The 24,852-nt window shown below is 48.0% G+C and overlaps 3 protein-coding genes across 5 annotated transcripts in view; 2 read left to right on the top strand and 1 right to left on the bottom strand.

Annotated features, from left to right (window-relative positions):
* Positions 1 to 13,016, top strand: part of LOC127032459 (zinc finger protein RFP-like) — a 38,229-nt gene extending 25,213 nt beyond the window's left edge. For both annotated transcript variants that reach the window (XM_050919749.1, XM_050919747.1), the window contains 2 exons: positions 1,489 to 1,539; positions 10,606 to 13,016. In XM_050919749.1, coding sequence (XP_050775706.1) covers positions 1,489 to 1,539; positions 10,606 to 11,141 — 587 coding nt within the window. In that variant the 3' untranslated portion in view covers positions 11,142 to 13,016. The remainder of the gene's footprint in view (positions 1 to 1,488; positions 1,540 to 10,605) is intronic.
* Positions 1 to 24,852, bottom strand: part of LOC127032443 (zinc finger protein OZF-like) — a 605,001-nt gene that overhangs the window by 479,868 nt on the left and 100,281 nt on the right. The gene's annotated exons all lie outside the window — the stretch shown is intronic.
* LOC127032454 (butyrophilin subfamily 1 member A1-like) overlaps positions 1 to 24,852 on the top strand; it is a 199,953-nt gene that overhangs the window by 130,362 nt on the left and 44,739 nt on the right. The window lies entirely within an intron of this gene.

The raw sequence follows: 24,852 nt of genomic DNA, 5'->3' as shown, positions 1-24,852 counted from the left end.
TGGGATGTGGGAGACCCCCAGTGCAAATCCCCTGGTGCCAGAGAGGGAGAAGGGATTCCAACAGGGGTCTAATATGGGCTCCCTCAGTCTCCCCTGTTGAAGTTGATCCACAGCGTATAAATAACTTACCAGGGGGACTGACTTCTGGACCTCCCAGGTGGGTGCTGTCATGGAGTGTCTGGGAATCAGGGCCCTGCACCCCTCTTCCTGGGATTCACAGTGACTCTCAGCCAGCCAGTAAGATGTAAGGTTTGTTGGACAATAGGAACTCAGTCTACAGCAGAGCTTGTAGGCACAACCAGGACCCCTCAATCAAGTCCTTCTGGGGGTTCAGGGAGCTTAGACCCCAGCTTAGGGTTCCCTGTATTGTACCACCGACCCCAAACTGAACATAAAAATTCTTTCAGCCGCTCTCGTCCCCCTCCCCTCTGCCCCTCTTCCCTTTGTTCAGTCTCACTAAGCAGACAGGGAGGGATAACTCAGCGGTTTGAGCATTAGCTTGCCAAAACCAGGGTTGTGAGTTCAGTCCTTGAGGGGGTCATTTGGGGAACTGGGGAAAAATTCTGGGGATTGGTCCTGCTTTGAGCAGGGGGTTGGACTAGATGGCCTCCTGAGGTCCCTTCCAACCCTGATATTCTATGATTCAGATGGTGTGAATTCTCCCAACCCCCCTTCTGGCTCAGATTACAGCACAGGTAGATTTCCTCTCATCCCTAATGTAACCTCTCTGCAACATTCCCAGGTCAAATCCACCTTGCTCCATCACAGGTGCTCTAGCCACCCCGCTACTGAGACAGTCTCATGATTCTCTCTGTCTCTGGCCCAATGGATTTTTATTGATTATCCCCAGTGGAACCTCTCCCACAGGAGGCCAGGAGGGCACCCTGAATCAGAATATCCTACAGCCCAGAGAGTAGGGCACTCCCTGAGAGATGGGAGATTCCATTTCAAATCCCTGCTCCCTGTCCGGCACAGAGTTGACTTGATCCAGGGGTCTCCCAAAGGCCAGGTAAGTGCTCTAACCACAGGGCTAAAAGTTATGAGGCAGGAGGGTTTCCTTCTCCCTCCTGCCCTCCAGGCTTCTTGCAAAAAATGGCACAGGTGCTGAACACCCAGAGGGGGTTCGTAGATGAGAATCCCAAGCAGAGAGAGGCAGCTACACTGCTACCCAGTCGTTGCCGAACTGCCTGAGAGGGATGCGGCTTAGCACACCCCCACACCTTGGCATTTCCCTTTGGCAGGCATAAGCAGGGAGTTGCCTAGCGTCTGGATTTTGTGAATCCTATTCCAGGGCACATCTCTCTCCCCATTTATGGTATAGGGAGCCTGGCACCTGAGTCAGGTTCTGTGAATCACACTGATTTTCTAGGTGCCTACACATTAGGTGTTGTGATGCTGAGCGTCACCTCATCTAAGTTTGTGAATCCTGCCTAAGTTTCCTACAAGAAAAGAGGATATCACCTCTCTTATGATCTTTTCTTTCTCTAGAGTCCCTGCCCTATCATCTGAGCTTTCTGATATCAAAGGCAGAGAAAGAGGGTAAGTTTTCATGAGAATATATTCCTACAACAATTATTATTTATTAAAATCTCAGTATTAATTTTTAGAAGAAGTCTCTGAATTCAAACAAGAGAGTTTTTCACCAATATACAATCCTGGATTTGAAGGCTAGAAGGCATCATTAGATCATCTAGTCCGACCTCCTGCAGAACGCAAGCCAGAGTTTCACATTGGGTTTGGCAATTCCAGTTATTTATACTGAAATATAAAATAAGCGAAGGCAAATTCTCTCCCCTTTATGTTGCCCTAGTGTTGCAAAGGGCAGTATTGCCAACCCTAAGCATTCAGAAATCTGAGTCAAGCCCTTGAAAATCATGAGATATTCTAATAAATAGCATATTGTGGGTTATTTTTGTTGGCTTTCTGATTTTGAGCCTTGTATTGATCTCAAGGGCCAAAATAGTTAAATTGTCCAGTATTAAAACAGTGAAATTTATTGGGCGGGGGTCCTGCAGAGGAATTGGTTTTACTCAGTTCTTTGGCAAACACCCAAAAGAATTCTAAAGTTGAAAGTTTACTGCTCAAACACAAGAAAGAAAAGAGATTAAACAAGTATTTATATTGAAACTGGAATTGAGGGATTATGCAAAACAAACAATCACCGAAACCAATCAAAACCTCTAAAGTCTCTTTCCTTTTCAAGGCAAAATATCACTCTCTTATTTGCAGAACAGCCTTTCTTTGATGAAAAGGAAAGGCTTAATTTTGCTTTCAGTCTACTGTGTGAAGGGTAGTCACTTCTGTTTTTTAACAGACGCACACAAGGTGGAGGAGAAACAGGATAGGAAAAAGTGGGGGAAATACAGGTTTTGCTGCTGTTGCTGGAACTGTGAATGGCTGGTCAGTTATGATTGGATGGTTTGGCTGGCAGGTCGACCATGGCAGCTGTTGCTTGGACACGTGGTCAGGGACGTCATCTGGTTGATTCTTTCCTCCTTGGATAGGGGAGGAGTGGGGTCATCCCATTTCACTGTGCTGATTGCAGCTGATTTCAAGATCTGATGAAAAGCTGAGAGGGTGAGAGAGAGGCTAGAAGCAGGGAAATGGGGCAGAAAGTAACACAGTAGAAAGGGAGACAGTACAGGAACTGACATACCTCTGTGATACTGATAATTAGGGGTCTGCCCTGATGGGTTGAGGCCTGGATGTCGTGATAACTTTCCAGAACTCTCATGTGAAAACAAGGCTCCTAAATAAAAACAAGACTTAATGGCCTCCCTCTAGGGAATAAAGTCCTTTGGTCTGATCTGGTCCTTCTGTCTTGGGGTTGAGCAAAATGAGATGAGCTGGTATGCTAGGTGGGATGGGAGATGAGATTTTTTTTCCAAAGTCTCTTTTTAAGAATTCCAGAAAGGGGAAAAGCAGCTGGCATACTTCATCCATCATCACTTTGTCCAATAAGGCCTAATACCCACCACACAAATTTTGGTCCATTAATTTCTGGTTCCACATCTTTTGTTTTTACCAGGCATGATTTCAACAGTCTTTGAACTGTATCAGCAGGGTCTTTTTGTTTGGACTAATCAAGTCTCTCTGTCTGGTTTTCTTGCATTTGTTCATAATATCCTTTCCTGAAAATAACTTGACCTACTTTCTATGGTTAATTCTGAAGCAGGCAAAAATCATTGTGACATCTTATGAACGTGCATATACTATTTACAATTGAATGTAGACTAAATGTTTAGGTTCAGTAATCACAACAGCCTTTAGGGTGCACTCAGGTCACATTTTGCTGCTTCTCTCTGCAATTATACTGACTAGAAAATTGCTTTTTTTTTTATTTTTTAAATGAAAGACGAGCTTCACTTCCCAAAAGCATTATTGACACAGAGTTCAACTTGATCATCAGTGCCTCGTACTCTTCCAAAACATGAAATGAACCCAGACTTCAGCCTCTGAAAACTGGGAAATAAAGAGTTAAGGAAGCGTCTCCCACTAGCTCCTGTGCTCTAGGTCCCCTTCCACTTTAGTGCAGGTTTCCCAACCTTTTGATCTGAGGCCAACCTGTGCAGCTGAAATAGGCATTGCAGCCCATCGTCCCTGGCCCCTGCTGGCTCCCTGGGCTCCACACCCATCCCTCATTGGCCCCAGGCTGCCTGCCCCCAGTGCCTGAAGCTCCCTGCCGCAGCCTTGCCCCCAGGCCCGCTCCTTGCCTCTTGAGCACAGGCAGCAGCACGGAAGTAAGGATTACAATACATGCCAACCTTATTTCTGTGCTGCTGCTGGCAGCAACGCTGCCTTCAGAGCTGGGTGCCTGGCCAGCAGCAGTTGCTGTCCAGCCAACCTGGCTGGGCTGCAGAGAGAGGAATTTCTGAATCCCTGGGCTCCCCCTGGCCATACACCCCCTGACCACTGTGCCCACGGGAAGTGGGGCTCTAGGAACTGGCCTGCTGGCTCCACAGGGTCAAGCCCTGCTGCTTGCACCTCCCCACCGGGCTGGCAGCTATGGGCAGCATTGCCTGATCCTGACCCAGCTGGCCATGGGCTCCAGCCCCGAGCTCGCCTGCACTCATCCCCTCTCTGAGAGCCACGGATTGCAGGGTGTGGCAACTTGGAGCAGGAATGGCCATGAACCCTCCAGTTGCCCTGGGAGACGCCACTTCTCAGGGCCAGCTCCTTCTCATCACCCACTGCCCAGTGGCTCCGCTTTGCCCTCTGCCACCCACCGGGGGCGCTGAGCTCCTCCAGCCCAGGGAGGGGCCTATTGCCAGCTGCCACTCCACAAAAGTATGCAGTATCCTCCCAAAACATTGACCCTGGTGGACCACTTGGACTGTGTCATAGCCCACCTTTGGGTTGTGGCCCACAGTTTAGGAACCCCTGCTCTAGGAAGCCATGACCTGGCAGGGAAAGGTTTTTTACTGGGTAGGTGGATAAAGGACCCTGACTGCAACCTCCTCTTCCCATCCACTGACCAGAACTCTGACTACTGCCTTCCTCCATAGAGATCCCATATCTGCTTCCCTCTGCAACAAATCCTTCAAGGAAAACTCTCAAATCAACATTGTAAAATAATACCTCAGGCACATATAGAACCCCAAACACGCAGTGATCATCTGCTTTCTGTTCTGTGGAAGGAGGAAATGCTCTGAGGCCTGGAGCCCCTTTTTGGTGTGTTTGATATTCTCCAGGAGTCTTACTAGCCCCTCTAGGATCAACAGGAGGCAGGCCTGATCCCTACGCCTGGTCCTCACCAGACTAGCTACCACATTGTTAAGTGTGACTAGTGCAGACACAATTTAGTACCTTTCAAATGCATTAGCTGGTGGGTTAACTGTAGAATAATGTGTTTTCAGTGAGGACCTATTTTCCTAGTCTGGACATGCCCAGAGTTCAAGGAGCATTGTCTCTCTCTGTGGGGTAGGATGTGCTTCCTGTGGTACCGGAAACTGTACATTTAAGGGAAGCCGTAGCACAGAGCAAGGTAGTGCCTGAGGTCATACAGCAAGTCCGTGGCAGAGCTAGGAATAGAACCCAGGAGTCCTGGCTTCTAACCAAGCTGCTGTAACTTCTAGACCATGTTCCCTCCCCAAAATGACTGTAATGCACAAGCTTTGGATGACCTTTACCCATCCCCTGGTGGGGACATTTAGCGCCACCGGGAAGTCTAATTGCCACTGTACCAAAGAGCCAGATGTCTCTCCAGCAGTGCTGCTCACTCCTTTCTCCTGGTCTGAGTGGATGGAGTAGTTCTCACTTCTCGTGCCTTCCTCTTGGCCTGGGGACTTTCCACCAGGAGATGAGGGGGGAATAGAGTACTGTGGAAAGGTGTGAAAAGCTGAAGTTGGCGTCCCTGTACTTCCTCTGCCTAGTGTTTGCCACCGCCCCTGCTCTGTTCTGCTACTGGATGTGGAGCACCCCTAGGGGAAGCAGGGAGAAGGCAGAGATCCCCTTTGTCACAGAACCACAGGATTGGTGCTATGGCCCCAGCTTTCGAACAGTCTTTGGGAGGAACCCCATAAGTGTGCCAGACCCCTTAAGGGTCCCACTATTCCTCCAAGGTAAGCCACACGGCTTCACTGCTTTGAGGCTGGACCTCTGGGTCCCTTGCACTCCTGCTTCACAGAGTGAGCTCTGTTCACTGAGATACACCCAGAGGGAGACTTGTACAATCCTACGGAGCAATGCACCCCTACAGTGATACTCAGTCAGCATTGTCAAACAGGTTTATTAGTCAACTGGACTACAGCACAGGAAACCTTTGGTTAGTGTAGCCTAGAGAAGTGAAGCTTACAGATGTGACAGGTTCAGTCAGAGAGATCCCCTTGGGACTGTCACCAGATGTGCTGAAATTACCTCTAAGCCCATTTTCCCTGCCCGCTTGGGACACCAGAACCCTGTCTTATTGAGCCAGACACCTTAGCTTGCTGCAGCACAGACCCAGGGTCTGGTCCATGCCCCCAAAGCTGCAGACTTAACTGAAAACAGGTCAGCGGGTTACTTATCTCCAGCACCCAGACACCCAGTTCCCAATGGGATCCAAACCCCAAATAAATCCGTTTTACTCTGTATAAAGCTTATACAGGGTAAACTCATAAATTGTCCGCCCTCTGTAACACTGATAGAGAGATATGCACAGCTGTTTGCTCCCTCAAGTATTAATCACTTACTCTGGGTTCACTAATAAATAAAAGTGACTTTATTAAGTATACAAAGTAGGATTGAAGAGGTTTCAAGTAATAACAGACAGAACAAAGTAAGTTAACAAGCAAAATAAAGCTTGTTAACTTATTAGCAAGTCTAAGCCTAATACATTAAGAAACTGATTACAGGTAATATCTCACCCTCAGAGATGTTCCAATAAGCTTCTTTCACAGACTAGACACCTTCCTAGTCTGGGCCCAATCCTTTCCCCGGTACAGTCCTTGTTAGCTTCAGCAGACATCTTAGGTGGAGAGCAGGGGTTCTCTCCTGACTGGGAGCCCCCCTTTGTTCTGTTTCACCCCCTTTTTATAGCTTTGGCACAAGGCCCCCATCCCTCCTAAATGGAAAAGTACCAGATTTAAGATGGATTCCAGTATCATGTAACATGGTCACATATTCAGGGCCGGTGCAACCATTTAGGCGACCTAGGTGATTGCCTAGGGCACTGAGATTTGAGGGGCACCATTTTCTTCGGCAGCGACCGCAGCAGCTGGATCTTCAGCCACCCTGGTCGCCACTGGCATTTAGGTGGAGGGAGCTGGGGCAGGAGAGCGCAGTGAGGGCCAGCTGCAGCAAGTAAGGGAGGGGGGCAGCACGCAGGGGAACTCCCCGCCCCAGTTCACCCCTGCCCTGCCTCCTTCTCAAGCATGCCATGGCTGCTTCACTTCTCCCGCCTCCCAGGTTTGCAGTGCCTAAGCCTGGGAGGAAGGAGAAGTGAAGCAGCGATGGCGTGCTTGGGGTGCTCGTGCTTCTGTGTGGAGCAGGGGAGAGCTGGGGTGGGAAGGGTGCCTCAGAGCAGGGGGTGGGGAGGGGGAGCTACTGCAAGGGGAGCACCTCAGGGCAGAGAGGGGGAGCTGCCACGAGGGGGGGGGGGACGCCTCAGGGCGGGGCACGGGGGGGGCAGAAGGTGGAAGTTTCGCCTAGGGCACGAAACATCCTTTCACCGGCCCTGCACATATCCTGTGAGATCTCATTCTTCATTACCCAGAGGCTGGCCCACACATATACAGGAAGGCTTGCAGGTAAATAAACCCATTCACAACCAATTGTCCTTGTCAATGGGAGTCATCAAGATTCTAAGCCACTATTAATGGCCCACACTTTGCATAATTACAATAGGACCTCAGAGTTTTACTCCATATTTCTAGCTTCAGATACAAGAATGATACATGCATACAAATAGGAGGAATATATTCAGTAGGTTATAACCTTTGTTATGATACCTTACAAGAGACCTTTTTGCATAAAGCATGTTCCAGTTACATCATATTCACACTCATAAGCATATTTCCACAAAATGTATGGAGTGCAACGTCACAACAACATCATCCATTCTGGGTAGCCAGAGCCCAGCCAAGCTCTGGTGAACCCCATTGTTCAAGCTGTGTCTCCCTGTCCATTTGATTTCCTTTCTTAGGGCTTGGCTACACTTGAGAGTTACAGCGCTGGTGGTGGCTTTACAGCGCTGCAACTCACTCCCCGTCCACACTGGCAAGGCACATACAGTGCTGTATCTCCCTGGTTACAGTGCTGTGTGTACTCCACCTCGACGAGAGGAATAAAGAGAACAGCGCTGGTGCTGCAGTGCTGGAGTGCCAGTGTAAACAGTGATTAATCTTACTACACTGTAACTGACCTCCAGAATCTTCCCAAAATGCTTTTTAAGTAAAGATAACACTCTTTGTTTTGTTGTGATGCCTCTCTTTGTTTTGTTGTGAACTCGAGGCTCCCGGAGCTGCTTATCTAAAAAGCAAACACAGCTACTGTTTGCTCGAGCAGAGGCAGGCAGGGGGATTCCTTTGGAAGGTCCACAGCTAGGGTTTGCTTGAGGAGAGAAACAGCGTGGCGGGCAGGGGGAGGGGTCTGTTTCGGAGCAGCTGCTTATCTGGTCTGTGAGGAAAAAAACAAAGAAGGCTGTTCGCATTTAGTGAATGAGAGAGGGGTGGAGGAAGGGGTCGGAACTTGCAAGGCAGGGAGCTGACACAGTGTCAGCTCCAAAAATCCACTCTGTCTCCCCCACGCTGTCACACTCCACTCCACCCCTCTCTTTTGAAAAGCACGTTGCAGCCACTTGAACGCTGGGATAGCTGCCCATAATGCACCACTCCCAACACCGCTGCAAATGCTGCAAATGTGGCCACACTACAGCTCTGGTAGCTGTCAGTGTGGCCACACTGCAGTGCTTTCCCTACACAGCTGTACAAAGACAGCTTTAACTCCCAGTGCTGTACAGCTGCAAGTGTAGCCAAACCCTTAGACTCCCATGTGTGCCACCAACTGCTTCCTGCAGCCAACACTTAACTTCCACCTCACACCCTCATCCCAGTCCTTTGTTCCTGAGCTGGGGACATGCGGCTCAGCCTCCCTGCTAAGAGGTGGGGAAGTCCATGGCTCTCTGGGTTGTTTGTTGCTAGGTATCTATGTCTGGTGTGGAAGAAGGTCAAGAACTGACAGGGATTTGTAGGGGATCTTAATGCATGACAGTCTCTGTTAGCAAGAATTAGGCTAAGTGTAACCCTAATAACACGAGATTTGTAAAAGCGAGGATTGTGTGAGGTGAGTGGAAAAGAACTGTGTGAGAAGTTGTTTTGACCTTGTGTAGATAATGTGTAGATAATACGAAATGTAGACTGGAGTCTCTTAAGTGAGAAAAACAAGATATCAGGATGACCTATGTATAAACAAAATGCAGCTGTTGCTTATTATTGTCTGTAACAAAAGTATAAAGTCTTGCTGTAATTGTTTACCTGTTGAGAGACCTGTCTAGGAAGGGGAGACCCTGTGTCCTAGTGCACTCTCTCCCTGCCATAGCTGCTAAACAGAATAAAGTATCTGACTCTACTGCACCCAACCAAAAAGTGAGAACTCTGTTATTCTCTGACATTGGGCAATTGGATTTGCCATTGTCTTCTCAGGAGCTTCATTGATATGGGACCTCAGGCCCCTGAGAGTGAGATGACACTCACACCTGTGTCAAAGGCCTTGGCTACACTCACACTTTACAGCGCTGCAACTGGGGTGTGAAAAAACACCCCCCTGAGCGCTGCAAGATACAGCGCTGTAAAGCGTCAGTGTAATCAGGGCAGCAGCGCTGGGAGCGCGGCTCCCAGCGCTGCACGCTACACCCGTAAGGGATGTGGTTTACATGCAGCGCTGGGAGAGCTCTCTCCCAGCGCTGCCGCTCTGACTGCACTCACACTTCAAAGCGCTGCCGCGGCAGCACTTTGAAATTCCAAATGTAGCCATACCCTTAGCCTCTCCCCAGAGCAGACAGTCCCTTTTCACCCACTAAGTAACTTTGCAGCAAATAGAGGAAACTGAGGCATATATGGGCATCATAAAAATATTACAAAAATTCCCACTTTGTCACACCCTCCCCACAGCACCTCCTAGATGCCTGGAAGTAATGACAGTGAATTTCCTGCTCAGCTTCAGCCAACAGGCAGCTCCCCAGGACTATCAGAGACTGCCCCAGGCAGCACAAGGCTATTGGGGAGCATGAGAAATGGTCCTAGCCTCCCCTAGAGCTGAGCTCAGCCTGTAAAGGCCTGTCTTCACTGCAGCGTGAATCCTGGGATCAGCACCCAGGCTAGCCTGGGCTGGCTGTGAGGAGCCACACTGCTGATCCTGACCTGAGTTACCATGTCCTCACTGGTGCTGCTCTCCCCCACGTGAGTCACTAGGAATTCTGGGAGCACATCCCATGGCTGATTGTGCCACTGTAAGCTGAGCTATTGTGCAGTTCTTTCCTAGTGAGTCGTGGGGCCCAGTATCTATCTTTCACAGGGGAATTGTGGTAAGGCAATGGAGGACTATTTCCCCTATGATTGATTGGCAGGGACCTTGGGGGTCTTTCCCCTTCTTCTGTAGCATGTGGGTGCAGGTCTTGCCAGAATTATCTGGGGATATCTCACCTAATCATTTCCTTGCACTGTGGGGGTCTCGGGCACTGGTGCACCTCGGTACCTTCTGTTCTCTGCCTGTGGCACATCATAGTCCAGTCTGCTGTGGGCTGTGGTGCTTTGGGCTAGTGTTGGTTGTTGGGTTAGGTGTGTGGGTGCTGGGTAGGGTTGGTGGCTTGTGATATACAGGGGGTCAGACTAGATGACCTGATTGTCCCTTCTGGCCTCAGACTCTCTGACTCAGCACTGGAATGGTTTAGCATGTGCCCTCGCTGCAAGGTGGGCAGGGCACCAGCCAGAGTGAAAGTGGAACCCAGGCTGTAACTCAGCTCCCCATCCAAGCCAGCTGGCATGGGTGGAAAGCACCACTGAACTCAGGTGCGGGGTTTATGCATCTAGACGGGAAGGGCATTAGGGTCAGCAGCCGAATAAAAGCCTGGGTTAACTCTGCAGTGAGAACAGACCTTAACGCTTTCCTCCTCTCTCTCCCCTCTTGCAGTGCAGGCCACTCTGGATCCAGACCTGGCAAATCCCTGTTCTGTCGTGTCCACAGATGAGAGTGTGATACACGAATACCAACACACAGAATTTCTGGAGAAACAGAACAGATTTTACCCTGCTCCCTGTGTGCTGGGCTCTAAGGGCTTCACCTCAGGGAGATGTTACTGGGAAGTGGAGGTGGGGAACAAAAATCAGTGGGTATTGGGCATTGCCAAACAGTCTGTGATAGATCAGGGAGTGATAAGCCGTACGCCAGGGGAGGGGATCTGGGCTTTGGAGCATACAACGAATAAGTACTGGGCCCTCACCTCCCCTAAGTCGTCTCTGAACCTACTTTCTGGCCCCAGTAAAATTGGGGTTTATCTAGATTATGAAGGGGAGAAAGTTACATTTTATGAGGTTACATTTTCTGGAAGAGAGCCAATCTTTACTTTCACCGCCTCTTTCACTGGGAAAATCATCCCCTTCTTTGGGAGCCGGCATATAGAATTTCAGAGTAGAAACAGACTTGATCCCTGGTATGTATACCATTAAGACCGTGACAGAGGAATAGGTATCTCCCAAAATGAGATATCTTAAGTAGAGCAAAGACATGGAAAATATGTAAATTATAGCTATCACACATTGCCATTAGTCTTGCCAGCCCCAAGCATTCAAAAATGATGTGTCAGGCCCCCTAAAATCATGAGATTGGCTTTAAAATCTTTTTTTAATATTGCGTTATTTTTCTTTGCCTTCTGGTTTCTGAGCTTTCAGGGTGTTCTTGTTTCCAGTGTTCAAGCTTTTCTACTAGGGCTGTCAATTAATCGTAGTTAAGGCATGCGATTAACTCAAAACAAATTAACGCTTTTTTTTTTTAAGGAGCATCAATTGCACATCTCTGGAGATGGGACTCGGCCGTGGCTGGGCAGGGAGGGAGTCGCCAGCTGGGTGAGGGGGGCCACTGTCTAGGGTGCCATGCTCAGGGGAGCACTGCTGCCTGCCTCTGGGGTAGGGTTGCCCCTCCTCCCACCATCCTGCTCCACTGTTGCTCACATCTCCTCTCCACTCCTCAAAGAGCTGCTCTTGGGTAAGCTGCTCTGGACCAGGAGCCTGTCTCCTGTGCAGAGCTGGGGGGCTGATGTTAGGGTGTTCCCCTCCCCCCACCCGTATACCCAGTTGCCGCTGAGCTAGGTCGGAGAACAGGGAGAGCTTGCCTGCTGCTGACTCAGGAGTGAGTGCTGCCCACAGCAGCTGCTGCTATCTGAACAAGTGTTCAGGCTCCTGAGTACCCTGTTTAAAGAGACAGCGTGATGACACAGTCAGGCATGCACACACTCCTCCCAACACACAGACTCTCTCACACACAATCCCCCAATACACACATAGTCTATCACCCACATACTCCCCCCAACACACACACTTTTGTGCATACATAATCTGTCATGCATACACACTCCCCCAACACACACACTTTTGTGCACACATACTCTGTCAAGCATACACATTTCCCCAACACACACACACAGTCTCTCTCACACACTCCCCCCAACACACACACTTGTATTATTATTGGTGGTTTTGTTGTTATTTCTTGGTACTTCCTGTCAAAGTGTGTAAGGCACATATATTCTCTGTAATTTTATTCTTTCCAAGTTCATTGACGATTACAGTGCTGTTATTTCAGTTTTTTGATTGGTCTATGCATTTCATAAATTTCTCTATTATGATTAAATTTAATTCATTGAGAAGTGAGTTCTAAAATGCCTAACCTGTCCTGCCCTGGCTGCAGTAATTATCCTTACTTTTATTACCACATTGTGCTTTGTCACTCATTTAAAATGGTACAATCAAATAATAGTATCCTTCTAGAATGTAAATTTAGCTTGTACTCACCTTAGCAGTGCCAGTTTAAAAAAAGTTATCTAAACAAACACAATTTTAGACACTGTGCAGATGAAGGTTGCTTATTTTCAAACGGTATTTTTAGTTATATCTGTAAAATAACTTACAAATCATACAAAAATAAATGTGGTTCCAAGTCCAATACTAATAGTACTGATGGAGTCAAATATTGTGAGTCACGTACATGATTGTGATCTGCATACATAAATGCCAAAATAATTTTTAAAAAATTCTTGTTCTTAATAAAAGAAAAATATCTTAATCATGTATGTTAAAATTAAGTAAATGTATTTTTAGTGGAGTGAAAAACAATTGACTAAAATAGAGTAGATAATGGCAGTAACACAGTGTGTCTGTTAGAGAAAGTAAGCAAGCAGATTTTCTTTATCTCTACTAAAGATAGTGTACAAAATATCAAACGTGTGTTTCTGATCTCTGTGTTAAGGCTCCAGAACCAGTACCTCCAGGCTTAGGATTGGAAATATCTTGCTGTATTATCTAAATGTAAATATAAACTTAAATGTGGCTTTCATTGGAGTTTGTGTATTTATTTTCCTTCTTTCATTAGGAATTGGATACAAAGCTTCTGTCAGCTAATATCTGTTACCTGCAAAAAAAACCCCACCAACCTAGAGTGTTCAGGTGCCTAAATAGCCCCTAAATCACAGTTCCAGTTGCCTCCCACCCCTCAAAATCAGAAATGGCGCCCCTGGTGAGCCAGGAATGGCGAGAGGGCTGCGGGATGGCCGTGGGCTCCCAGCAAGATGCAGCCCGCATGTGACAGCACGGAGCCTGCCAAGGGCCAAGCACCACGAGCTGCAGCAACAGTGCAGAAGTATGGGTGGCAGTACACCATATACTATGCCACCCTTACTTCTGCACTGCTGCTGGTGGTGGCATTGCCTTCAGAGCTGGGCACCCGGCCAGCAGCCACTGCTCTCCTGCCACCCAGCCAGTGCTTCACATGTGCTGGGGCTGAGCTCTGGCATCTCTTTCGATACAAATTAAGCACTGGGAGGAGGCAGGAGAACCTGGAGGTGATGGGGATTGGGGAGCCCATGGGGGCAATGCGGGGTGGGGCACCCACAGGGGCTGGGGCACCAAAATACAAGTTCGCCCAGGGCGCCATTTTCCCTGAAAGCATAGAAAGCATTGGCCAAATCCAAAACTGAAAACCACAGCCACCCCCACCCCACAATGGAGGCCATCACCTCCTGATACTTAGCCACTAGAGGGGCCATTGGGGGTGTCAGCCAATTAAGAGGGCAAAAAATCAACTACCAGCCTCCAGGTCTTGCCATCACTTTTCAGGACTGGCCAGAGAGCAGCATTATTGAGGCTTGGCTGTTCCACTAAAATTTCTAGGCTTAAAAGCCCATCAGTTATATTTTTCTAGGCTAGCCTTTGCCTTTCTTGGATACCTGTATTGCTTTGGGGGCAGGGGATCAGGGCCTGTAACTAAGATTTGTTCCTTAATTTTACCCCGTTTTATTTTATTTTAGGCCCACACCTTCCAGTGTTTTTTTGAAATTGCCAGATTTTCTGGAGTCCATGTGCGCCATTTTATCTCTTTATATGCCTTAAGGGCAGCTATCTGGTAGCTTGATGAAATCTTTACTGGTTCCCAGGGTGTGCCAAGAGGCTTTTCCCACAAAACCTTGTTAGCAAAATAAACTAGCACTCTTAATTTTCTTCAGAAGAGGTGGAGAAAGGAAAAGTGGAGAGAAGGAGGGAAGAAGGAAGAGGCGAGAGAGAGAAAAGCAGACAGGGAAAGAGAGAAGAAGCGGAGGGGGAGGAAGGAAGAAAAAGAACAACAGCTTAGGGAGAAAGGAAAAAACCTACGCCAAGAAAAGTACAGACAGCAACAACAAATCTAGAGGTAGAGCTCCACATGCCAAAGCATTTGGGAACCCCTAGCCCCTATCTTGGCTCCGAGAGGAGAGTGGGAGTTGCTGCCACATCCGCTGGAGTAAGACCAGGGGTGCCAGCTATCCTTGCCAGCCAAGGCTGTGCTCCAGATTAACAGGACAATTCTCTTGTGGCTCTAGCCTGGTCAGCAGTATCAGGTTTACAGTGGCTCCACTTGCGCTTTGCCCAGAGCAGCTGGCTCCTAAACGTCAGGAAGAGGTGCACCAGGCTGTGACTCCTGCTGAGCCTGTCCAGTACTATTTCACGCTTGCTTAACAGCCTGCCGCAGTACAGGTACAGGGGCAACAGCAAGGACAACAGACCACCACATCCACTACTACCATCCAGCCAGGACAGCTCATCATTGCTCAGCCTCAGCAAGGACAGGTCAGTGATGTCTATTCGGCATCGGTGAGGCCTCATCTGGAGTACTGTGTCCAGTTTTGGGCCCCACACTACAAGAAGAATGTGGAGAAATTGGAAAGAGTCCAGAGGAGAGCAACAAAAATGATTAGGGGGCTGGAGCACATGACTTATGAGGAGAGGCTGAGGGAACTGGGCTTGTTTAGTCTGCAGAAGAGAAGAATGAGGGGGGATTTGATAGCTGCTTTCAACTACTTGAAAGGGGGTTCCAAAGAGGATGGATCTAGACTATTCTCAGTGGTAGCAGATGACAGAACAAGGAGTAATGGTCTCAAGTTGCAGTGGGAGAGGTTTAGGTTGGATATTAGGAAAAACTTTTTCACTAGGAGGGTGGTGAAACACTGGAATGGGTTATCTAGGGAGGTGGTGGATCTCCTTCCTTAGAGATTTTTAAGATCAGGCTTGACATAGCTCTGGCTGGGATGATTTAGGGCTTGGCTACACTGGAGAGTTGCAGTGCTGGTGGTGGGTTTACAGTGCTGCAACTTAGTAACTGTCCACACCTGCAAGGCACAGCCAGCGCTGCAACTCCCTGGCTGCAGCGCTGGCTGTACACCTGGTCTGCTTGGGGTGTAACGATTGCAGCGCTGGTGATGCAGCGCTGCTTATCAAGTGTGGCCACCAAAAGCGCTGTTATTGGCCTCCAGGGTATTAGGAGGTATCCCAGAATGCCTGCTCACAACAAACCGGAAGAATGGCTGAACTCCGAGCTCCACAAAGCTGCTTATCTAAAAAACAAACACAGCTCCTGTTTGCTGGAGCAAGCGGAGGCAGGCAGGGGAATTGCTTTGGAATGTTCACAGCTGTTTGCTTGAGGAGAGAAGTCACACGGCGGGGGGGGGGGGCCGTGTTGGGCAGCTGCTTATGTGGTCTGAAGGCTATTTAGGACTGCATAATTTGCATTTAGTGAATAAGAGAGGGGTGGGGGAAGGGCTCGAAACTTTTAAGTTAATTGCAGGTTGGTGATGTGTATGTTCCAGTCCTTAGAACTTGCAAGGCAGGGAGCTGACAGATCCAAAAATCCACTCTCTCTCTCTCTCCCCCACATTCCCCCTCACCCCCATCTTTTGAAAAGCATGTTGCAGCCACTTGAAAGCTGGGATAGCTGCCCACAATGCACCACTCCCAACAGCGCTGCAAATGCTGCAAATGTGGCCACACTGCAGCGCTTTCCCTACACAGCTGTACGAAGACAGCTGTAACTCCCAGCGCTGTACAACTGTAAGTGTAGCCATACCCTTAGTTGGGAATTGGTCCTGCTTTGAGCAGGAGGTTGGACTAGATGACCTCCTGAGGTCCCTTCCAACCCTGATATTCTATGATTCTCTTCTCCACCCCTCCAGCTCCTCCCCCAACCCCACCCCACCCCCTCATCAGATCAGGGCTTCTCTCTGCCCCTGGCCCCACCTCCCAGCTCCTCCCTGCCCTCTCCCCTCCAGCCCACTGCTTTCTCCTTTCAGCAGACAGCCGGCTGAGGGCTCCTCTCTGCTCCCATCACTGGCAGGCAGGTGCCAGTGGAGACGGGTGAAGAGGAGCCCTCAGCTGCTGCCACTCTGGGCCAGTGACCATCCACTTCAGGCTCCCTGGGGGCAGGCTCCGCCTCTCCCTGCTGCCCCCTCTCACCAAGGACCAAATTCCCTGCACCATGTTCCATTTCCCCCAGAGGGGCCCACAAATATGTTTGGAGCTGAGCCCACAAAAAAATCTGGCCCTGCTGGTTAGAGGTGAAGGGCCTGACTTCTACCCATTCTTCTCCTTCTGGGTTACCCCCTCGGGGACCAAACTTCCTTATCATGGGGGCTACAGGTGTCTACAGCTCTTCCAGTATTTCAAGCAAGGGACCATATGGGGACTCCCCAGAAGGGTCCTAGGGAAAAGGAAGCTCATGGGGACCATCCTTTTCATCCTCATAATGAGGCTAGTGAGTAGAGATCCAGCTCCAACTCGCCCCCCCCACCCTTAGACTACAACTCCCACGAATCGCAACCACTATTCCCTACTGCTCTCCCCACATGGGTCTGAGCGCACAATTTTGACACGAGCAGCAAAGAGTCCTGTGGCACCTTATAGACTAACAGACGTTTTGGAGCATGAGCTTTCGTGGGTGAATACCCACTTCGTCAGATGCATGTAGTGGAAATTTCCAGGGGCAGGTATATATATGCAGGCAAGCTAGAGATAATGAGGTAGTTCAATCAGGGAGGATGAGGCGCTGTTCTAGCAGTTGAAGTGTGAAAACCAAGGGAGGAGAAACTGGTTCTGTAATTGGCAAGCCATTCACAGTCTTTGTTTAATCCTGAGCTGATGGTGTCAAATTTGCAGATGAACTGAAGCTCAGCAGTTTCTCTTTGAAGTCTGGTCCTGAAGTTTTTTTGCTGTAGGATGGCCACCTTAAGGTCTGCTATAGTGTGGCCAGGGAGGTTGAAGTGTTCTCCTACAGGTTTTTGTATATTGCCATTCCTAATATCTGATTGGTGTCCGTTTATCCTTTTCCGTAGCGACTGTCCAGTTTGGCCGATGTACATAGCAGAGGGGCATTGCTGGCATATGATGGCGTATATTACATTGGTGGATGTGCAGGTGAATGAACCGGTGATGGTGTGGCTGATCTGGTTAGTCCTGTGATGGTGTCGCTGGTGAAGATATGTGGGCAGAGTTGGCATCGAGGTTTGTTGCATGGATTGGTTCCTGAGCTAGAGTTACTATGGTGCGGTGTGCAGTTACTGGTGAGAATATGTTTCAGGTTGGCAGGTTGCCTGTGGGCGAGGACTGGCCTGCCACCCAAGGCCTGTGAAAGTGTGGGATCATTGTCCAGGATGGGTTGTAGGTCCCTGAAAATGCGTTGGAGAGGTTTTAGCTGGGGACTGTATGTGATGGCCAGTGGAGTCCTGTTGGTTTCTTTCTTGGGTTTGTCTTGCAGTAGGAGGCTTCTGGGTACACGTCTGGCTCTGTTGATCTGTTGCCTTATTTCTTCATGCGGGTATTGTAGTTTTGAGAATGCTTGGTGGAGATTTTGTAGGTGTTGGTCTCTGTCTGAGGGGTTAGAGCAGATGCAGTTGTACCTCAGTGCTTGGCTGTAGACAATGGATCGTGTGATGTGCCCGGGATGGAAGCTGGAGGCATGAAGGTAGGCATAGCGATCAGTAGATTTTTGGTATAGGGTAGTGGTAATGTGACCATCACTTATTTGCACCATAGTGTCTAGGAAGTGGACCTCCCGTGTAGATTGGTCCAGGTTGAGGTTGATGGTGGGGTTGAAGCTGTTGAAATCATGGTGGAATTTTTCCAGAGACTCCTTCCCATGGGTCCAGATGATGAAGATGTCATCAATGTAGCGTAGGTAGAGAAGGGGCGTGAGTGGACGAGAGCTGAGGAAGCGTTGTTCCAGGTCAGCCATAAAAATATTGGCATATTGTGGGGCCATGCGGGTGCCCATAGCGGTGCCACTGATCTGGAGATATATATTGTCATCAAATTTGAAGTAGTTGTGTGTGAGGATAAAGGCACAGAGCTCAGCAGCCAGTTGTGTTGTGGCATCATCAGGGATACTGTTCCTCACAGTTTGTATTCCATCTGTGTGTGGGATGTTCATGTAGAGAGCCTCTACATCCATGGTGGCTAGGATGGTGCTTTCTGGAAGGTCACCAATGCATTGTAGTTTCCTCAGGAAATCAGTGGTGTCACGGAGATAGCTGGGAGTGCTGGTGGCATAGGGTCTGAGTAGAGAGTCCACATATCCAGACAGTCCTTCAGTGAGAGTGCCAAAGCCCGAGATGATGGGGCGTCCAGGATTTCCGGGTTTGTGGATCTTGGGTAGTAGATAGAATAACCCTAGTCGGGGCTCTAAGGGTATGTTGATTTGTTCCGGTGTTAGTGTTTTGACACGTACATTTCCCGTGATCTACCTGGGTCTTATCCTGGGATTCCTTTGGTAAGGCTGTAACAGCAGATTGACTCTGTTGTCTGTTGATTCAATCCAGGCGCTTCCTGCTCCAGCTTATTATTCTCTTTTTTACTGTTACACTTCTGCCCTTTTGCAGTACCACTATCTGAACTGCCCTAAGTCTGGATAGTCTTTGATTTTATTTTTTTCATTTTTTCAAACTAAATGGAAGGATAAACAAAAATAGACTGTGACTAGGATTTTTGATTTCAAAAGGGCTAACTTTAAAAAATTAAGGAAATTAGTTAGGTAAGTAGATTGGACTGAAGAACTTGTGGATCTGAAGGTGGAGGAGGCCTGGAATTACTTCAAGTCAAAGCTGCAGAAACTATCAGAAGCCTGCATCTCAAGAAAGGGGAAAAAATTCATAGGCAGGAGTTAGACCAAACTGGATGAGCAAGCATCTCAGAGAGGTGATTAAGAAAAAGCAGAAAGCCTACAAAGAGTGGAAGATGGGAGGAATCAGCAAGGAAAGCTACCTTATGGAGGTCAGAACATGTAGGGATAAAGTGGGAAAGGCCAAAAGCAATGTAGAGCTGGACCTTGCAAAGGGAATTAAAACCAACAGTAAAAGGTTCTATCGCCTTATAAATAAGAAGAAAACAAAGAAAGAAGTGGGACCACTAAACACTGAGGATGGAGTAGAAGTTAAGGATAATCTAGGCATGGCCCAATATCTAAACAAATACTTTGCCTCAGTCTTTAATGAGGAGCTTAGGGATAATGGTAGGATGACAAAGGGGAATGAGGATATGGAGGTAGATATTACCACATCAGAGGTAGAAGCTAAACTCAAACAGCTTAATGGGACTAAATCAGGGGCCCCAGATAATTTTCATCCAAGAATATTAAAGGAACTGGCACATGAAATTGCAAGCCCATTAGCAAGAATTTTTAATGAATCTGTAAACTCAGTGGTTGTACCGTATGACTGGAGAATTGCTAACATAATTCCTATTTTTAAGAAGGGGGGGAAAAGTGATCCGGAAAACTACAGGCCTGTTAGTTTGACATCTGTAGTATGCAAGGTCTTGGAAAAATTTTTGAAGGAGGAAGTAGTTAAGGACATTGAGGTCAATGGTAATTGGGACAAAATACAACATGGTTTTACAAAAGGTAGATCGTGCCAAACCAACCTGATCTCCTTCTTTGAGAAGGTAACAGATTTTTTAGACAAAGGAAACACAATGGATTTAATTTACCTCAATTTCAGTAAGGCATTTGATACAGTTCCACATGGGGAATTATTAGCTAAATTGGAAAAGATGGGGATCAATACGAAAATTGAAAGGTGGATGAGGAACTGGTTAAAGGGGAGACTACAACGGGTCATACTGAAAGGTGAACTGTCAGGCTGGAAGGAGGTTACTAGTGGAGTTCCTCAGGGATTGGTTTTGGGACCAATCTCATTTAATCTTTTTCTTACTGACCTTGGCCCAAAACGTGGGAATGCGCTGATAAAGTCTGCAAATGACACGAAGCTGGGAGGCATTGCCAATATAGAGAGGGACTGGGATATCATACAGAAAGATCTGGATGACCTTGTAAACTGGAGTAAAAGTAATAAGATGAATTTTAATAGTGAAAAATGCAAGGTCATGCATTTAGGGATTAATAACAAGATTTTTTGTTATAAGCTGGGGATGCTTCAGTTGGAAGTAACAGAGGAGGAGGAGGACTTTGGAGTATTGGTTGATCACAAGATGACTATGAGTCGTTAATCTGATACGACTGTGAAAAAAGCTAATGCGGTCTTGGGATGCATCAGCTGAGGTATTTCCAGTAGATATAAGGAGCTGTTAGTACTGTTATACAAGGCACTGGTGAGACCTCATCTGGAATACTGTGTGCAGTTCTGGTCTCCCATGTTTAAGAAGGATGAATTCAAACTGGAACAGGTACAGAGAAGGGCTACTAGGATGATCTGAAGAATGGAAAACCTGTCTTATGAAAGGAGACTCAAAGATCTTGGCTCGCTTAGCCTAACCAAAAGAAGGCTGAAGGGAGATATGATTGCTCTCTATAAATATATCAGAGGGATAAATACCAGGGACGGAGAGGAATTATTTAAGCTAAGTACCAATGTGGACACAAGAACAAATGGGTATAAACTGGCCATCAGGAAGTTTAGACTTGAAATTAGATAAAGGTTTCTAACCATTAGAGGAGTGAAGTTCTGGAACAGCCTTCTAAGGGGAACAGTGGAGGCAAAAGACATATCTGGCTTCAAGACTAAGCTTGATATGGAGAGGATGGTATGATGGGATAGCCTAATTTTGGCAGTTAATTGATCTTTGACTATTAGCAGTAAACATGCCCAATGGCCTGTGATGGGATATTAGATGAGTTGGGATCTGAGTTACTACAGAGAATTCTTTCCTGGGTGTCTGGCTAGTAAGTCTTGCCCACATACTCAGGGTTTAGCTGATCGCCATATTTTGGATCGGGAAGGAATTTTCCTCCAGGGAATATTGGCAGAGGCCCTGGGAGTTTTTCACCTTCCTCTTCAGCGTGGGGCACGGGTCACTTGCTAGAGGATTCTCTGCACCTTGAAGTCTTTAAACCATGATTTGAGGACTTCAATAGCTCAGACATAGGTTAGGGGTTTGTTACAGGAGTGGGTGGGTGAAATTCTGTGGCCTGCGTTGTGCAGGAGGTTGGACTAGATGATCATAATGGTCCCTTCTGACCTTAAAGTCTGTGATTCTTGTGTTTAACTGATGTATCTATTTATTTGTTAGGATCAATACCGTTTGCTTACAAAGCTTCATGAACACTCCAGGACTGGTACAGCTCCCAGGCTTTTAAAAACCAAACCATTCTCATGCTCCTACATGAAATTTGACAAGCCAATTTCAGTTTTTTTTTCTTTTTATGTATTTCCTGTCCTTCTGACATATATTTTTACTTAACCAAGCTTGTCAGCCGTGTTCCCTCTAATTTTTCCCACCCATGGGCAGAATGAATTTTGTTACATGCACCAGTATGGAGGTGATGTATGACATCACCTTCATACTGGTTCACATAACAAAAGTCATGTGGTGGGGGTGGGGCTGAGGGGTTCGGCGTGTGGGAGGGGGCTCAGGGCTGGGGCAGAGGATGGGGTGCAGAGGGTGAGGGCTCCAGCTGGGGGTGCGGGCTCTGGGGTGGGGCTGGGGATGAGAGGTTTGAGGTGCAGGAAGGTGCTCAGGGGCTACAGCGGGGAGAGAGGACTCCCCCCCCCAGCACTCTCTCCCCACAGCAGCGCCTGGGCTTGGGGGGAGAGGCACCTCTCCCCACCGTGGAAGCCCAGGGGCTAGGGCTATAGGATAGGCTCCCCTCCCCTGGCCCCAAGTCTGGCCCTGGGGAGGGCCGCCCCGGCCGTGACTGCATCCAGGCCGAACCACTCCATCCACACCTGGGGCTGGGCCAGGCTGCACCTGTCATGGCTGGGTCTGGGCCACTTCAGATGCAGAGCTGGGGCTGGGAGAGTTGGGGGGCCAGGCTTGGTGGTTCCCTTAGTGTCTGCACAGCACTAAATAGGCTGCTGCACAGCCACGCAGCTTAAAGGAAACTTAGCTTGTCAGCCTGAGCCTGAAATTAACAACAGAATGTGACCGTAAATCAATACACAGGCTACGGCATGGAGAATTACAGGTTGCTACCCTGTTCCACTGCTCCCTTCACTTATTGCAAACAAACGAACAAACCAACCACTTGTATCAAACATTCCCATCCTTTACACCATTCCTGGCTTCTGGCTCGCCAAAACTCAAACACATGATCCCTTAGCTCCAGCAGCCAGCTCACTCTGCTTCCTAGTTCCAGCAGCCCCAACCATTCAATCCTCAGTTTCCTGCACAAAACCATCCTCCCGGTCCCAGCCTTCAAAGACACTCTCGTTCTAGGAAACAGCTCCAGATAAGTGGGAGAGCACAGCCCAGGGGATGGTGGAAGATGGGGAGTGGGGACAGGTATCTAGATGGAAGGTGGGGCCTGCCCTAAGTGTCCTTCTCTTTATCTCCATGGAACAGGGATTACATGTGGGAAGGGAAGGGAGATGGGGGAACTTCAGCCGGCAGAGATAGTGTCTGGAGGAGTTTCGGTCTCTCCCTTTCCCCACCTGTGGCCCATCAGTTCAGCAGCCAGGGTTGCAGCAGGGAGATGGGACTGATCAGGACTTCTCCTCTGCTGCTTGGGGTTTGCTTAGACCAGGCAGAGCGAGAGGGTCCATGACTAGCTGCTGCTGTAGCCTCATTGTAGCAATGGGCAGGTGGATCCTTGGGAGCCAAATGCCACTGCTGTGTGTGGGAATTAGGAAATGGAGTTTTTACTATGGCCAGCCCTAGTCAGGGCACTGAGAAAATGTCCCTCCAGTGTGGAGTTCTCTCTGATGTCCAATATGGTGTCAACTCCACTTGGAGTATTTTCCACACTGAGGACATCTGAGGGGGCTCTTCCCTGTGTGGATTTACTGATGCTTGATACAATAGGAGCAACCATTTGAAGCTTTCTCCATATTTGAAGTCTCTCTGTTGTGTGGATCACTCGTGTGAACTCAGATTGAATTATTTCCCACAGTCAAGCTATTTCTAGGGTCTCTCAACTTTGTGGATTCTCTGATGTTTAGTAAGCTCTGGGTTCCTACTGAAGCTTTCCCCACAGTCAAGGTATTTTTGAGGTCTCTCACCTGGGTGGGTTGCATAAGGTTTTTTCTCTTAATGAAATTTTTCCCACAGTGGACGCATTTATCATGTTTATCTCCAGTGTGAATTCTCTGACGTCTAAAGGTGCAAGCGCCAAATGAAACTTTTCCCAGTCGAGGGATTTATAGGGTATCTCCTCCATGTGGTTCCTGCCGTGTCTAGTGAGGTATGAGCTGTGGCTAAAGCTTTTCCTACAGTCCAAGCACTTATGGGGTCTCTCTCCAGTGTGGGTTGTCTGATGTGTAGCAAGGGTTGATTTCTGAATGAAACATTTCCCACAGTCCGGGCATTAACATGGTCTTTCTCCTGTGTGGATTCTCCCATGTCTAGTAAGGTTTGATTTGTGGCTGAAGTTTTTCCCACAGTCCAAGCATCTATAGGGCTTCTCTGCTGTTTGGATTCTCTGATGTTTAATAAGGTTTGATTTATGGCTGAAGTTTTTCCTACAGTCCAAGCACATATAGGGCTTCTCTGCTGTGTGTATTCTCTGATGTACAATAAGGCCTGAATTGTGAGCAAAACTTTTCCCACAGTCCAGGCATTTATAGGGTTTCTCTCCTGTGTGGATTCTCTGGTGTGCATTAAGGGCTGATTTCAAACTGAATCTTTTCTCACACTCAAGGCATTTATAAGGTCTTTCTCCTGTGTGGATTCTCCCATGTTTAGTAAGGGATGAATTTTCAATAAATCTTTTCCCACACTCAAGGCATTTGTAGGGTCTTTCTCCCGTGTGGATTCGCCCATGTTTAATAAGGGATGAACTTTCACTAAAACTTTTTCCACACTCAAGGCATTTATAGGGTTGCTGTCCTGTGTGCATTCTCTGGTGCATAATAAGGTATGACCTCTGACTAAATCTTTTCTCACACTCAAGGCATTTATAGGGTTGCTCTCCTGTGTGCACTCTCTGGTGCATAATAAGGTATGACTTCTCACTGAAGCTTTTCCCACAGTCCAAGCACTTATAGGATTTCTCTCCTGTGTGGGTTCTCCAATGTGTAAGAAGGTTTGTACTCCAACTGAACCTTTTCCCACAATCAAGGCATTTGTATGGTTTCTCTTCCTTGTGATTTGTCTGCTGAGCTGTGTTTTTCTTGGGATTTGTGCATCCTCCCCCATATTGAATGGATTCATCCACTTTCTTCCTTGGATGGTTTCCCAGGTGCCTCTCTGACCTGTGCCAATTTCCCCAGGCTTTGCCTTGTTCCAAGCACTGGGAAAAAATCCCTTCAGCTCTTCTCAAAAACGTCCCCTGTGGTTCCACTTTCCCAGGAACTTCCTGCTGTTGATTCTCCTCATTGTTCTGGCTCATTGTCCTATCACCTGCTGGGGGAGAGAGAGAATCCAGGCAGGAGTTAGTGCTTGTGCTGGGGAGAATGGACAGAAACAGGACTAGCAATGA

This window comes from Gopherus flavomarginatus, chromosome 12, assembly GCF_025201925.1.
Source record: "Gopherus flavomarginatus isolate rGopFla2 chromosome 12, rGopFla2.mat.asm, whole genome shotgun sequence".
Lineage (NCBI taxonomy): Eukaryota > Metazoa > Chordata > Testudines > Testudinidae > Gopherus > Gopherus flavomarginatus.
This window is presented reverse-complemented; position numbering and strand designations above follow the sequence as displayed.